General features: G+C 47.0%; 1 protein-coding gene across 1 annotated transcript in view; it reads left to right on the plus strand.

Moving 5' to 3' along the window:
* The window catches only part of LOC125148175 (core histone macro-H2A.2), a 59,019-nt gene that overhangs the window by 17,479 nt on the left and 24,771 nt on the right, over nucleotides 1–16,769 (plus strand). Inside the window, exon 2 of the mRNA XM_047825978.1 lies at nucleotides 3,441–3,671. Coding sequence (XP_047681934.1) covers nucleotides 3,500–3,671 — 172 coding nt within the window. The 5' untranslated portion in view covers nucleotides 3,441–3,499. The remainder of the gene's footprint in view (nucleotides 1–3,440; nucleotides 3,672–16,769) is intronic.

Here is a 16,769-nt window from a genome sequence, read left to right on the forward strand (position 1 = left end):
GCACTAAAGCTTCTTTTCCAGAACTGTTTGAAAGTGCATTTCTCGAACGTCAGAATGACCTTCAGGATCAATGAGTCACCTCCGTGTTTTACAGATAGGCCCACACCTATCGCATAGCCAGTTATGTGACACACAGCTCGCATAGCCAGTTATGTAGACATGGGACCTCACCGGGGGCGTCTTGCATCCAATCCTGGAAGGTTTCCACCCTACCAGGAGTCACCTCTGTTTTGAACACCACCACCAGCAGCTGGCAGACCTGCCGTGGCCCTCTCTCTGAGGACAGGATGGGTTCACATTGCCTTATGAGTCCCCTGAGTCCTGGAACAGGGATAACCGACAGCAGCTACTCCGGACTTTTATGGATGCCTGACCTCAGTTTCCTTAACATAAATTGATGGCTGTGACCCTAGGATTGCAGTCGCTTGCTTCCCCCAAGAGAGGACATCTGAGTGGATTCGTGACTGTTAGCAACCTAGGACAGCAGAAGTACAGACAATGTGGAAGTTCTAGAAACAGCGATACTGTCTGATCCCTGTGCCTTACTAGGAAAGCGATAATATGCTAAGGCTATCTGCTCCTCTTTGCTTGTGCTTAACTTTGATGAATACCGACATCTCTTGGTGGCAAAACGACTCATAAAATAGGAATATAGTGAGTACGTATGAGCATGTAAAAAACAATCTATGTGAAGTATGTAATAAAATGCCTCAAGTTCACATCATTCACCTCGAGGAGAGGAGGATGTCGCGAACGGGGTTGGTTGCCAGTTCTGTAGCGTTTACATAAAACTCTTCAGTCGTAACAGAGTAATCAGCTGCTTTAGAAAACTGAACGCCGTTCCGTTCATTCTTCCATCCGGAGTAAATAAACCCCAGCTTTGTATCTTTCATGCATCCACATGCTTCCTTCCGTTACGGTTTTACCCACTTTCTCAGGCCTTGTCATTGTCACCTTGGCTGTTGGCAAACAAATCTAGCCAGCATTCGAGACGACGGTCTCAACAGGTCGATCTAATCCCCATTTATTTTTGACACTCTTCTTTCCATTCCCAAACAAAACGGCCACCGAGAATGATACTTTCCTTGGAGCAGGGAGCTTTGATTCATTAATACATTTCCTAGAGATTTCTGTTTTCGTCTTTTTTCTTTTGGTTGTGCTTGTTTGTCCTCGGTAATTTGCTTTTACTTTATCCTGGATTATATTCCATTTTTTGGTCACAGTACTCCCTGAACCAACAGGTTGAGCTCTATTATAATTCTCTGAATTAGCTTTTCGGAAGTATGCAATTATCTTCACACAAAAGATCGCTTCCTAAAATGACGATGAATTATATACACATCTCTCGCTGCCTTGTACTGAAACCCCCTCTTCTGGCTGACTCCTGGGGTTTCTCCCCCAAATCTGCCTGGACTCCTCATTTCAAGGGGCAGAAGCTTGGGCTGCATTATAGCTTTTAATTTGCTAGGTTTGGTTACTCTGCGTTAGCATATTTGCTAACCTGTATCTTCTGACATACTTCTGTTTTTAAGAATGCTATACAGGGGCGCCTGGGTGGCGCAGTCGGTTAAGCATCCGACTTCAGCCAGGTCACGATCTCGCGGTCCGTGAGTTCGAGCCCCGTGTCAGGCTCTGGGCTGATGGCTCAGAGTCTGGAGCCTGTTTCCGATTCTGCGTCTCCCTCTCTCTCTGCCCCTCGCCTGTTCATGCTCTGTCTCTCTCTGTCCCAAAAATAAATAAACATTGAAAAAAAAATCTTAAAAAAAATAGTTAAAAAAAAATAAAACCTGTTAGAAAATAAAACCTGTATTTAGAAAATGACCCAAATGTATGGGTTCACTATCAGTTATCACGAGGTGAATATTCTTGGAAGCGGTATCCAATAAAGAAACAGAACTTTGGGGCGCCTGGGTGGCGCAGTCGGTTGAGTGTCCGACTTCAGCCAGGTCACGATCTCGCGGTCCGTGAGTTCGAGTCCCGCGTCAGGCTCTGGGCTGATGGCTCAGAGCCTGGAGCCTGTTTCCGATTCTGTGTCTCCCTCTCTCCCTGCCCCTCCCCCGTTCATGCTCTGTCTCTCTCTGTCCCAAATAAATAAATAAACGTTGAAAAAAAAATTAAAAAAAAAAAAAAAGAATGCTATACTACTGGGGCACCAGGGTGGCTCAGTCAGTTAAGCTTACGACTTCGGCTCGGGTCATGATCTCGCAGTTCATGGGTTCAGGCCCCTCGTTGGACTCTGTGCCGACAGCTCAGAGCCTGGATGGAGCCTGCTTGGGAGTCTATGTCTCCCTCTCTGTCTCTCTCTTTCCCTCCCCCAGCTCACACTCTGTCTCTCTCTCTGTTCTCTCTCTGTCTCAAAAATAAGTGAACCTTAAAAAAAAAAAAAAAGAATGCTACATTATTGGAGAATTTAGAAAAACATTTCCATCTGAGACATGCACATCAGCTCTGAGTTGTGGGTCAAAGCTAACCATTACAGGCATCGCCATATTAGCTAACACTATGTATTCAAATAGGCAGAAGCAAATCAGAGCGAAGAGGAACCGTATTCATTCTCTTGCAGCTGCTATAACAAATTAGCCCCAGTTTAGGGGTTGAAGCAATGTGGATCGATGCCCTGACAGTTCTGGAGGTCGGAAGGGGAAAATCGGGTTCTCTGAGCTAAAGTGGAGGTGTTGGTAGGGCTGGCTCCTTCTGGAGGCCCCGAGGGGAGAATCCATTTCTTCTCTCCTTGCACCTGTCACTACTCACTGATGTCCTGCCCCCTCTTAAAAGAACCCCGGTGGGGCGCCTGAGTGGCTCAGTCGGTAAAGCGTCCGACTTCGGTTCAGGTCATGACCTCACAGTTCCTGAGTTCGAGCCCCGTGTCAGGCTCTGTGATGACAGCTCCGAGCCTGGAGCCCGCTTCGGATTCTGTGTCACCCTCTGTCTGCCCCTCCCCCCACATGCACGCTGCCTCTCGCTCTGTCTCAAAAATAAACATTAAAAAAAAATTAAAAAATAAAAAAAAGAACCCTGGCGATTACATCAGACCCACCCAAATACTCCAGAATAATCGCCCCATGTCAGGACTCTCAATCGTATCTTCAAAGTCTCTTTTGCCATATAAGGTGATATATGCAAGGGTCCTGGGGATGAAGAAGTGGACATCTTTGGGGCCATTGTTCTGCACACTACAGCACCATGACCCCTCTCTCTAGTGAGTTTCTTTGGCCTCTCCTGTTAAGATTGGGCTGGCTTGGCCCGTGGGGAGGTGTTTGGGGAGGGGCTGCTGATGCCCTGCGAAGTCCCCCTGCCCATCTCGTGGCCTGAAGCGGCAGCCAGGTCTCAGCCACCTCCCCAGGGCTACTTGATGTGTCACACGGTGCCCTAGTGTCACATCACTGTCCCCAAGGTGTTTGCCGACCATCCTTCCTCACCCTGCCTTCTTTCCTTTTCAGCATCGTGGTAGTGCCAGAAGAACACCGTGTCAGCAAGCTGAGAGGGAAACTGAGGCAAGATGTCGGGCCGGAGCGGGAAGAAGAAAATGTCCAAGCTGTCCCGTTCAGCCAGGGCCGGTGTCATCTTCCCCGTGGGGAGGCTGATGCGTTACCTGAAGAAAGGGACGTTCAAGTACCGGATCAGCGTGGGGGCTCCCGTCTACATGGCGGCCGTCATCGAGTACCTGGCAGGTAATGTGAACACGCGGGACAGGTCACCCACTCCCGGATCCCCACCCTCCCCTCTGTCCCTGCCACCCAGGGACAAAGAGGACGGCTTCCCTCTGTGGCTGGCTCCAGGGTACTGGGGAGGGGGTGGGGTGGTAACAGGGTTTCAGCTTGCCTGCTCGGCTCAGATTCGTTTTGCAGGCTTTAGGGGAGGGAAGAGGGCATAATGGCAGATGATCAACATGGAAAGAAGAGAATCCACAATGCAGTGGCTTTTCTAGACCAGCCCCGAAAAATGTGTGTCTTGCTTTCGGCAAATCCAGGAGGTAAAAATCCAGGTTCCCACAGAAGAGAATCTACCGGGAGGATTGGGGGCTGCAGGGGGGCTATTCATTTTGTAACAGGGGGTCTGCTCTTTACTCTGAGGTCCTCACTGAGCGTTGGGCTTCCTGGTGTATTGGAACTAAGGCTCAGTGTCCATGAATAGTGTTGGCCCAGCATCAGAACCATCTCCAGTTGGTTCCACGAAGCCCATCATGTCCTAGTTGTGCCCTCTTTTCTATACAATGGGTACACGAGGAATAGTTGCCCATGTTGGTTGTTAACATTATGTTTTTTTATTACAGAACGAGATTTTGGCTGTGGGTGGTCTTTGTCTATTTGAATAGCTTTCTGTTTAGCTTTCTTCTTGTTGTTCTCTTCTGTCAGAGTAAAACAGACACCCTACTTCAAAACTTCCAGGATGCTTTTAAAATATATATAAATATATAAAATATTTTAAAATAAAATATATAAGAATAAAAATATGTATAAGTAAGTGTGAGTAGCTCCTTAAGGGGTCATTTCAGCCACGAGCAACAATGTCTCTGACTTTGCCCGGGGTGCCAGGTTTAAATTTTTGGGAAGCCCCTTATAAAGCAAACCTCCCCAAACTGTCTCTCTGAGAAACCGAGCCCACGGGGGTGTGGCAGGGCTAGACCCAGCTTCTATCCCCAGGTCCCTTTCCCCCTCCTCCTTCTCCCTCAGGGGCAATGTCTTCCTCCCTCTTAGATGCTCAGTCCTGTTCTGCCCTCTTGGTCCCCCATCCGTCACAATGAAAGGCTTACCTTGGTCCACCAGTGGATACCTTCATCCTTGGGGCTCCTGTCCCTCAGGCAGACCTCAGCATCTTAAGCCTGTTCCTTATCGGGAAATGAAAGGCTTGTCTCTGAGCCAAAAGTTCTTCATGGGCACCTTTTAGGAGGTTAGAGAGAGGGCTGGAGGGCTCTAAAGTTGGTTCAGTCCAGCGTGAGAACCAACCACTCCCGGGATCTTGTTGACAAGGTCCAGCCACTCCCGGGATCTTGTTGACAAGGTCCGACGTGGGGCCTGAGACGTGGCCTTTCTTTCTTTCTTTTTTTCTTCTTTCTTTCTTTCTTTCTTGCTTTCTTCTTTCTTTCTTTTTAATGTTTATTTATTTTTGAGAGACAGTGTGAGCAGGGAAGGGGCAGAGAGAGAGAGGGAGACACAGAACAGAATCCAAAGCAGGGTTCAGGCTCCGAGCTGTCAGCACAGAGCCCAGTGCGGGCCCCAAACCCATGAACCGCAAGATCATGACCTGAGCCAAAGTCGGATATTTAAGCGACTGAGCCACCCAGGCGCCCCAAGACTCAACCTTTCTAATGGGCCCCCAGTTGATTCTGATGCTGGTCTTGGGACCACTCAGAGGAGCGATACTGTGGCTAGTCTTGTAGCAGCAGCCTAAAGGCTTGGGGAATGCTTTAAAATACAGGATCCTGGCTGCATCCCCCAGCCCCCCCACATACACGTGCTGTGCTCTGATTCACCGGGTTTGGAATGGGACCCAGGAATCTGATGGAAAAATCTGCTGGCTCAGGGAGGGAGAGGCAAATGAACCTTTAAAACTACCTGTTAGGATGGGGAAAAACTGAGAGCTTTCCCCCTGAGATCAGGAACACGACAAGGATGCCCACTCTCACCGCTGCTGTTTAACATAGTGCTGGAAGTTCTAGCATCAGCAATCAGACAACAAAAGGAAATCAAAGGCATCAAAATTGGCAAAGAAGAAGTCAAACCTTCACTTTCGCAGACAACATCATACTCTACATGGGAAACCCGACAGACTCCGCCAAAAGTCTGCTAGAACTGATACATGAATTCAGCAAAGTCACAGGATACAAAATCACTGTACAAAAATCAGCTGCATTTTTATACACCAATCAGGAAGCAAAAGAAAGAGAAATAAAGAAACGGATCCCTTTTACAATCACACCAAGAATCATAAAATACCTAGGAATAAACTTAACCAAAGATGTGTAAGATCAGTGTGCTGAAAACTATAGAAAGCTTATGGAGGAAATTGAAGAAGGCACAAAGAAATGGAAAAACATTCCGTGCTCATGGATTGGAAGAATAAATATTGTCAAAATGTCAATACTACCCAAAGCTATCTACACATTCGATGCAATCCCAATCAACATTGCACCAGCATTCTTCTCAAAGCTAGAACAAGCAGTCCTAAAATTTGTATGGAACCACAAAAGACCCCGAATAGACAAAGTAATATTGAAGAAGAAGACCAAAGGAGGAGGCATCACAATCCCAGACTTTAGCCTCTACTACAAAGCTGTCATCATCAAGACAGCATGGTACTGGCACAAAAACAGACACATAGAAACAATGGAATAGAGTAGAAAACCCAGAATTGGACCCACAAGTGTGTGGCCAACTCATCTTCGACAAAGCAGGAAAGAGTATCCAGTGAAAAAAAAGACAGTCTCTTTAACAAATGGTGCTGGGAGAACTGGACAGCAACATGCAGAAGGTTGAAACTAGACCACTTCCTACACCATACACAAAAATAAACTCAAAATGGATGAAAGACCTGAATGTGAGACAGGAAACCATCAAAACCCTAGAGGAGAAAGCAGGAAAAAATCTCTCTGATCTCAGCCGAAACAATTTCTTACTCGACACATCTCCAAAGGCAAGGGAATTAAAAGCAAAAATGAACTATTGGGCCGTCGTGAAGATAAAAAGCTTCTGCACTACAAAGGAAACAATCAACAAAACTAAAAGGCAACCGACGGAATGGGAAAAGATATTTGCAAGTGACATATCGGACAAAGGGCTAGTATCCAAAATCTATAAAGAGCTCACCAAACTCCACACCCGAAAAACAAATAATCCAGTGAAGAAATGGGCAGAAGACATGAATAGGTACTTTTCCAAAGAAGACATCCGGATGGCCAACAGGCACTTGAAAAGATGCTCAATGTCGCTCCTCATCAGGGAAATACAAATCAAAACCACACTCAGATACCACCTCACGCCAGTCAGAGTGGCTAAAATGAACAAATCAGGAAACTATAGATCCTGGAGAGGATGTGGAGAAAGGAGAATCTTCCTGCACTGTTGGTGGGAATGCAAACCGGTGCAGCCGCTCTGGAAAACAGTGTGAAGGTTCCTCAGAAAATTAAAAATAGACCTACCCTATGACCCAGCAATAGCACTGCTAGGAATTTACCCAAGGGATACAGGAGTGCTGATGCATAGGGGCACTTGTACCCCAATGTTTATAGCAGCACTTTCAACAATAGCCAAACCATGGAAAGAGCCTAAATGTCCATCAACTGACGAATGGACAAAGAAGATGTGGTTTATATATACAATGGAGTACTACTTGGCAATGAGAAAGAATGAAATCTGGCCATTTGCAGCAATGAGCACTGGGTGTTGTATGGAAGCCAATTTGACAATAAATTATATTAAATGAATAAATAAATAAATATAAGTATAAAACAATAAAAAAGTTAAAAACTCCATCAGAGGGGGAAAAACATTAAAAAAATAAAAATAAAACTACCTGTTAGGTCCATATCACCCTGTGAGGCTGGAAGGCACTGAGTAACCAGAGATCCCACAGCCTCCGAGAAGGGAGCTGGGGTTCCCTGAGGTCCCTCAACCCTAAGCCACAAAGTTTCTGCTATACTACATTGCCCCATTGTAATGTTTGTGTAACCAAAGGAAGTACATCCTATGCCTCTACTTGGTGAAGGTCTGAACTTTGTGCATAACAGAGCAAAATGTGGCCCTTTGCATCACGGGCGTCTCTGTTAGTCTTCGGCTCCAATCAAATCTTATATTTTCCCATTCATTCGTTTAACAAATATTTATTAAGCGTCTACATGTCAATGTACACAGTAAGTCCTTAGACTATTCCCTGGGGGTAGAACTGGATCACTGATAGGGTTTTTAATTTATCTTGGATTAGAGCCACCAGACCCCAAAGCAGTGCATACTAAAGCCTGAACATCACCTTCTGGAATGTGAGCCAAAACATCTTCAGAGATTTGTAGTATCCCCCGAGGTAGAACATCGCCTTATTTCTCAAGGTGATTACTCACAATCCTCCCTTCGCTCGACAAACTTTCATTGAACACTTACCGTATGCCAGGCGTTCTCGACGCTGAGGCTGCTATAGCACTGAGACCAAGACAGAATCCAGGAAGCCCTGCCCTCGAGCAGGTGCATTCTGGGGAAGAGAAATGGCAAACACATAGAAGTGAAGGGTGTGTGGTTCTCAGATGGTGATAAGTGCTAGGGGACAAATAAAGCCAGGAAAGAGATAGAGTGTTCCAGGAATGGGGAGGTGAGGGGGGTTGTGAATAGTGCTGGTCTGGAGGTCCCACTGAGGGGGAGGCAGGGAGCGGGCACGCGCATGTCTGCGGGCTGGTGCTCCGGGCAGGGGGACGGCAGGAGCAGGGTGTTGGGGGAGCAGCAGTGGGCCAGGGGGTTGGGACCCCGGGAGGGGTTGGACTGTAAGTGAGGCTTGAGAAGTGAGGCTGGTGGGAGCTAAGAGCTTGCAGTGGGAGTTCTGAAGGGTTTTGAGCAGAGGCAGAGGTGATCTGACCCTGGGGGGAGGGGCTGCTAGGGCGGAAGCAGGCAAAGTGCAGAGGAGGTGTAGAGACGTGGTCAGAGTACCCAAGAGCCAACAGGGTTTGCCAGTGGCTTGGACATGAAATAGAAGGGGGCGCATGAAATGACCGGGGCACCCGGGTGGCTCAGTGGGTTAAGCGTCCGACTCTTGATGTCAGCTCAGGTCATGATCTCACGGTTCGTGAGTTCAAGCCCCACATCGGGTTCGTGCTGACAGTCACTTGGGATCCTCTCTCCCCCTCTCTTCCTGCCCCTCCCTCTCTCTTTCTTTTTTTTTTTTTTTTTATTAAAAAAAATTTTTTTTTCAACGTTTTTTTTTTATTTATTTTTGGGACAGAGAGAGACAGAGCATGAACGGGGGAGGGGCAGAGAGAGAGGGAGACACAGAATCGGAAACAGGCTCTAGGCTCCGAGCCGTCAGCCCAGAGCCCGACGCGGGGCTCGAACCCACGGACCGCGAGATCGTGACCTGGCTGGAGTCGGACGCTTAACCGACTGCGCCACCCAGGCGCCCCCCTCTCTCTTTCTCAAAAAAAATGATAAATAAATTTTTTTTAAAAAGACGAAGAAGAAGAGAAGATGAGTACCTGGAAGGATGCCATTGCCAATACCACTCCTTCCCCCCGGGGCCAGTCTCAGCACCCAGTGGGGTCCCAGGTCAAGTGGAGGAGGCGACATTGGTCCTCTGAAGCCCAGGCCTGTGTTCTCTGTGTCCCTTCCTTCTGTTCCTGTCAGTTTAAATCTGGTGCATCCATTTACCAGCTCTGTTACCTTGGGCTGATTCCTGAACCTCTCTGAGTTTCCAGTGCTTCCAGAACTAACTCGTCCAACTCCCTACATGAGCTAGCCCGTGGATAATGCCTGGTTTATAGGATACACTCAATAAATGGCAATTCTCCTGCTCTCCCGTCTCTTAAGAGCTGATGAAATCACTCAGGGCAACGTGTAGTGGCTAACTCTGTTAAAGTGTTGTATTTTCGGGCTGTGCTTGGCATTTTACTGAGACAAGAAGTTTTAAGCCAAAGGAATGAATCACTATTGGTAGAATTGCAGGCCATTGTTGAGAAAGTAAAAGGGCGGTTTTTGTTACTTTGGGGGTGGGAGGTGGACACCCATTGATTTTGCTCAGGAAAAAAGATTCAAAGCATGAGAGCCTCCTGTCGTCCTGGAAATGACCTTCAACACTCGTGACGCAGATCTTGACGGAGTTTCTTCCTTGGGTCAGGCCTTGAAGATGCGGAGGAGGGCAGACATGCGTGGCCCCCCCCCCTCCGAAGGCTGGGCTTGCATACCAGCAGAGCGGGCAAGCATTAAGCACAACACTGCAAGATGGGCATGCATGTTGGGCAGGAAAGTCACAGGAGCTTGGGGAGGGTCTGTAGGGGCGGGGTGCCGGGGGCTGCCTATTGTAAAGTAAGAGTTGTTAGGACCTAAACCAGGTGTGCAACCTTGGTTTTTCTTAAGTTGATTGATTTAAAATCCTGATGACTGGGCTCACCCCCAGAGATTCTGGGGCTATGTTCGGGACATCAGGATTTTTTTTTTTTGTTTATTTATTTATTTTGAGAGAGAGAAAGAGAGAGTGTGTGCGTGTGTGTGTGTGCAGGGGAGGTGCAGAGGGAGAGGGAGAGAGAGAATCCCAAGCAGGCTCCACACTGTCAGCACAGAGTCCGACATAGGGCTCAAACCCACAAACCAGGAGGTCATGACCTGAGCCGGAATCAAGAGTTGGACGCTTACCCGACTGAACCACCCAGGGGCCCCTCCCTCAAATGGTTTTGATGGCAACCAGAGTGGGGAATTAGTAAGAATTGAGTAGATTCTGATGGGGGTGTTGAGCTAGGGGGAGAGTTTCAAGCGGGGTAGGAACAAGGGTGAAGGCCCACAGCGTGTGTCCCCAGCTGGAGCCTGGAGGAAGTTCGTGCCCAGAGCAGAGCTGGGAAAAGGGAAGGCGTGAGAGATGAGATCGCAGTGGGCAAGCAGGTCCTTGAGGGCCATGATGAAAATGTATACGCTGTGCACACACAGGCATACACACAAGCCTAGAAGGGAGGAGGTGGCATTTGGGGGACATCACTTGGGCTTTGGGAAGTGGCAGGAAGCAAGATCAGAGTCCAGGAAACCACCGGGGGCTGTTTTTGTGTCACTTCTGAGAATTGACAGTGGCCAGGACAGGGGTGTCCAGAGGGCGTGATGAGAAGGAATGGACAAATTGGGGAGGTATGGGCGGAGGGGGGTAGAGTCAGCTCTACTCAATGATGGATTAGATGGGGAAAGGGGTGTCGAGGAAGGCACAAGTCTTTCAGCCTTGGGCGGCTACTTGCTTTCCAGCCACGCTGCCATGGGTTGAGGAATGGGCATGGGGACTCCACTCCAAGGGGAGAATTGGAGAATTTACATATGGAGCCTGGCCAAGAGGAAGAGAAGAGGAAAGTAGCTGGCGAACAAGGATGGGGCCCGTAGCTGAAGCAGGCAATAGTGGGGGAGAAACGGGGCGGGGCGAGGGGCTCAGGGGGACCCGTAGGGCTCCGGTCTCTGCAAGGTGTCCTGGAGGACAGATTCTGGCTCTGCCACCTATCGGCTAAGGACTGTGAGTGTGTCGCTTTACCCTCATAGTGTCATGGTGAGAATTACATAAGATAACGCGTGAAAGGGACTTAGCTGATAATGCATGAAAGGCACTTAGCACCGCTTGGGACCCATGGTAGCAACCCGCCCATACGGCTATTGTTGTTATTGAGTGAAGCCCTATAGACATGTCTAGAGCTACCAGGGAGCTGGAAGCTGGAGGTGCAGACACGGGCACTGTGGGGAGACTGCAATAAAGGCCGGGAGAGTGAGTGAGGTCACCCAGAGAAGAGTGTGACGACGACAAGACTGGGGAGCCCAGGACCGGCCCTGGCAGCATGTGCATGTGCGGGTTTCTGAGCCAAGCAGGGGGAAGGCATGGCGAGGGAGACCGAGGAGGACAGCAGAGAGGAGGGAGGAAAGGCTCACGGGAGAGTCGGTGCCAGGGAAACCAAGGGAGAGTAACTAACCCTCAAAGGTGACGCCAATAAAACCAGACGGGGGCAACAGATCTAGCCATCTCAAGGTCATGGTGACCCCGGTGAGAACGGGCTGGGTGATCAAAGCCAAACTGCAGTGGGCTGGGGAGTTGGAGCTGTGGCCAGGAGACCAAGGGGGTGGGGACTATTTTAGGGAGTTTGGCTCAGGAGAAGGGAAGAGAGAAGTCGATAGCTGGTGGTGCGGCAGGTGGGAGGGGGTGCAACACGGAACAAGCTTGAGCCTGGGGTCCTCAGATTCTGTCTTCAACTTCCCGAGCCATACCTGAACCTCAGCATTTCCTTCCTCTATTTGTCGTGGGCAAGAAACCACAGTAGCGTGTCAGTGGCACCTGGGACTTTTTGACCAACTGAAGTCACTTCTTATTAGCTTCCCCTTGTTACAGATGTATAGAAATATCATTTATACTTATCATTACTTCAGAATCACAGTAGTTAATAGACTAGATCTTGTTATTTAACGTGTTAATAAAGAAGCCCACGTGGGTATTGAAGAGGGCACTTGTTGGGATGAGCACTGGGTGTTGTATGGAAGCAATGAATCACGGGACTCCACCCCCAAGACCAAGAGCACAATGTACACGCTAATTTGACAATAAATTATATATATTTTTAAAACAAGCACACAGACTATTATATCCCAGATTTTTTTTATTTAAAAAAATTTTTGTAATATTTATTTATTTTTGAGAGACAGAGAGAGAGAGAATGAGAGGCAGAGGGGCAGAGAGAGAGGGAGACACAGAATCCGAAGCAGGCTCCAGTTTCTGAGCTGTCAGCACAGAGCCCGATGCGGAGCTCGAACTCACAGACCGCGAGATCATGACCTGAGCCGAAGTCAGAGGCTTAACGGACTGAGCCACCCAGGCGCCCCCCCAGATTTTTTAATACTTGGAAAATTACATTTCAGTGTAATTGGTTTTCTCTGTCATCCTTTGTATTGTATTTTATGCATTTAAAACTTTATCCTGACACTCATTAGAGTGGCTAGTAAAAAAAAAAATTACAATTATTGATGAGGATGTAAAGAATTGGAACCCTCGTGCATTGCTGGTAGGAATATGAATTGGTGTAGTTGTTGTGGAACACAGTTTGAGATTCCTCAAAAAGTTAAACAAGGACGTCAACCAAGAAATCAAAGAAGAAATTTTTTCAAAGTACATGAGAACACAGTGGTCCAAAATCTTTGGGATGCAGCATAAGAAATTCTAAGAGGAGAGTTTATAGCAACACAGGCCTAACCTTAATAAGCAAGAAAAATCTGAAATAAACAACTTAACCTTACACCTAAAGGAACTAGAAAAAGAACAAACAAACCAGCAGAAGGAAGGAAATAATAAAGATTAGAGCAGAAGCGAATGACAGAGAAACTAAAAAAAAAAAAAAAACACAAGAACAAAAAGCAAACAAACAAACATAGTAAAACAGATCCATGAAATAAGGAACTGGTTCTTTGAAAAGATCAATAGCATTAATAAACTAGGGAGTCAGATTTCCCAGAAAGGACTCAAACAAAATCACCCGTGAGAGGAAAACTAGCAACCAACACCACAGAAATATAAACAGTTATAAGAGAATACTATGAAAAGCTATATGCCAATGAATTGGACAACCTGCAAGAAATGGATAAATTCCTAGAAACCTATAAACTACCAAAACCAAAGCAGGAAGAAATAGAAATTTGAACAGACGGATAACCAGCAATGCAATTGAATCAGTTAACAAAAAAAACAAAACAAAAACAAAACAAAACAAAAAAAAACAAACCTCCCAACAAACAAAAGTTCAGGACCAGACATCTTCACGAGCGAATTCTATTAAATGTTTGAATTCTATTAAATGTTCTATCAAACATTTAAGGAAGAGTTAATGCCTATTCTTGTCACACTATTCCAGAAAATATAAGAGGGAGGAAAACTTCCAAATTCCTTCTATGAAGCCAGCATTACCCTGACACCAAAACCAGATAAAGACACCACAAAAGAGAGAGCCAGAGAGAGAGAACTACAGGCCAATATCCCTGGTGAACATGGATGCAAAAATCCTCCTCAAAATACCAAATCCAACAATACATTAAAAAAAAATCATCAGACCACGGTCAAGTGGGATTTATCTCCAGGATGCAAGGGTGGTTCAATATTTGCAAACCAATGTATGTGATACATCTCATCAATGAGAGAAAGGATAAAAACCGTATGGTCATTTCCATAGATGCACAAAAAGCATTTGACAAAGTACAACATGCACTCATGAGGAAAACCACAAAAGAAGAGGGCTTAGGGGGAACATACCTCAACATGATAAAAGCCTTGTATGAATAGCCCACAACCATCATCATCCTCAACGGGAAAAAACTGAAAGCTTTTGCCCTAAGGCCAGGAACAGGACAAGGACGTCCACTCTCACCACTTTCCTTGAACACAGTACTAGCAGTCCCAGCCCTAGCAATCTGACAACAAAAAAGAAATAAAAGGCATTCAGATTGGAAAGGAAGAAGTAAAACTTTCACTCTTGGCAGAGAACATGACACTCTATATAGAAAACCTTAAAAGACTCCACCAAAAAAGTATTGAAACTGATACACTGAGTTCAGCAAAGTCACAGGATACAAAATCAACGTACAGAAATCTGTTGAATTTCTTTACACCAAAAATGAAGCAGCAGAAAGAGAAATTGAGAAACAATCCCATTTATACTTGCACCAAGGAGAACCAGATACCTAGGAATAAACTTAACCAAAGAGGTTAAGTCCTGTACTCTGAAAACTAAAACATTGATGAAAGAAATTGAGGAAGACACAAAGAAATGGAAAGATAGCCCGTGCTCATGGATCTGAAGAACAAACATTGTTAAAATGTCTATACTACCCAAAGCAGTCTGCACACGTAATGTAATCCTCATCAAAACACCGACAGCATTTTTCACAGAACCGGAACAAACAATCCTAAAATTTGCATGGAACCCCAAAAGACCCCGAATAGCCAAAGCAATCCTGAAAAAGAAGAACAAAACTGGAGGCAGCACAATCCCGGACTTCAAGCTGTATTGCAAAGCTGTAATCATCAAGACAGTATGGTACCGGCACAAACACAGACACATAGACCAAGAGAACAGAATGGAAAACCCCAGAAACGAACCCACAATGATATGGTCGATTAATTTTTGACAAAGCGGGAAACGATCCAATGCGAAAAACACAGTCCCTTCAACAAATGGTGTTGGGAAAACTGGACAGCTTTCGGTAGAAAGAAGGAGGGAAGAAGAACGCAAAAGAATGAGCTGGACCACTTTCTCACACCACGCACACACCCTCATGCCCTATTGGTGGGAGTCAAACTGGTGCGGCCACTGTGGAAGACAGTATGGAGATTCGTCAAAAAGTTAAAAATAGAATGACTCTACAATCTAAAAAGTATAAAATCGCTAATTAAAAGGGACGCATGCACCCCTATGTTTACTGCAGCATGATTTACAATAGCCAATGTATGGAAACAGCCCAAGTGTCCATCCATAGATGAATGGGTAAAGAAGAGGTGAGATACACACACACACACGCAGAGTGGAATATTACTCAGCCATAAAAAAGAATGACATCTTGCCGTGTGTAACCACATGGATGGATCAAGAGAGTATTATGCTAAGTGAAATAAGTCGTCCAGAGAAAGACAAATACAATATTCTTTCACTCATGTGTGGAATTTAAGAAACAAGACAAATGAGCAAAAAGAGAGAGACGAGCCAAGAAAGACTCTTAATTATAGAGAACATACTGATGGTTGCCATGGAATTATCTTATGACCCAGCAATTCCACTTCTAGGTATATGCCCAAAAGAATTGAAATTAGAGACTTAAACACATATTTATACACAAACATTCATGCGGCATTACCACAATAGCCAAAAAACGGAAACAACTCGAGTGTCACCAGATGCGTGGATAAACAAGACGTGGATCCACTCAGTGGAATATCATTCAGCCATGAAAAGGAATGAAAGTCTGAGGCACCTGGGCGGCTCCGTCCGTTAAGCGTCCAGCTTCGGCTCAGGGCACGATCTCGCGGTTCGTGGGTTTGAGCCCCGCGTCAAGCTCTGGGCTGACAGTGCACAGCCTGCTTCCGATTCTGTGTCTCCCTCTCTCTCTCTCGGCACCTCCCCCACTGTCTCTCTCTCTCTCTCTCTCTCTCTCTCTCTCTCAAAAACTAAATAAACCTTGAAAAGAATTTTTTTTAAAGGAATGAAATTCTGACGCGTGCTACAGCATGGATGAGGCTCGAAGACTTTGTGCAAAAGGAGATGGAAATAAGCCAGCAGAGTAGTCAAGTGCAAAGAGACAGAGGGGAGAGCGGCAGCTGTAGGGGCCGAGGGGGGCTGGGGTGGGATGGGCCTTAGAGTCTGATGGGCATGGAGCTCCCCGTTTAAGGAAGATGAAGGGCAGGAGGTGGATGGCGGTGATGGTGGCCCAATATTGTGAATTACTGAATGCCACTGAGTTATTCGCCTGGAAATGGTCAGAATGGTCAATTTCATGCCATGCCTGTTTTACCACAATGAAAGGAAGAGCCGCCATTATTCTGAGAAGGAGCCCACAGGCCTCACCGGCCTACCAGAGGGATTCCCCTGGCAGAGGGGGAGAGGCCCGAGACAAGGAGCTCATCGGGGAGATGGGGTCCCCGGGGACCCCAGAGCTGGCTGGAGGCTCTGGTCAGGGGGGAAGGTCCCTCCCCAGGCTCCCAGAAGGAGAGGGGCTGCCGGGGACAGATGAGCACACCACCGCGTCCCATCGGCCTCTGGCAGACACCCTCCTCCTCCACGTAGAGCATCACCTTCGCCGACTCTCCAAGCTGAACCTCCTAAGGCAGCTTTTAAGTTGCACTGTTCCGTTCTTACCTCCTGCCCTGATGTCAATAGCAGCGACCTGGAATTTGCCCGCTGATGTCCTGGCAGCGGGCCAGGACAGGGTCGACCAGGCCTGGGTCGGCGATTTCCCGTGGCCAGCTTACCACTCCCTTCAGATTCATGACTGGGGTCTCTGAAGATCCTCTCTCCCCCTCAGTGCCTCAGAAAGGGAACCTAGGGCCACATGAACGGCCGGTAAGAGAAGGCTTGGGGGTGGGGGGCT

Source organism: Prionailurus viverrinus, chromosome D2 (assembly GCF_022837055.1).
Source record: "Prionailurus viverrinus isolate Anna chromosome D2, UM_Priviv_1.0, whole genome shotgun sequence".
NCBI lineage: Eukaryota > Metazoa > Chordata > Mammalia > Carnivora > Felidae > Prionailurus > Prionailurus viverrinus.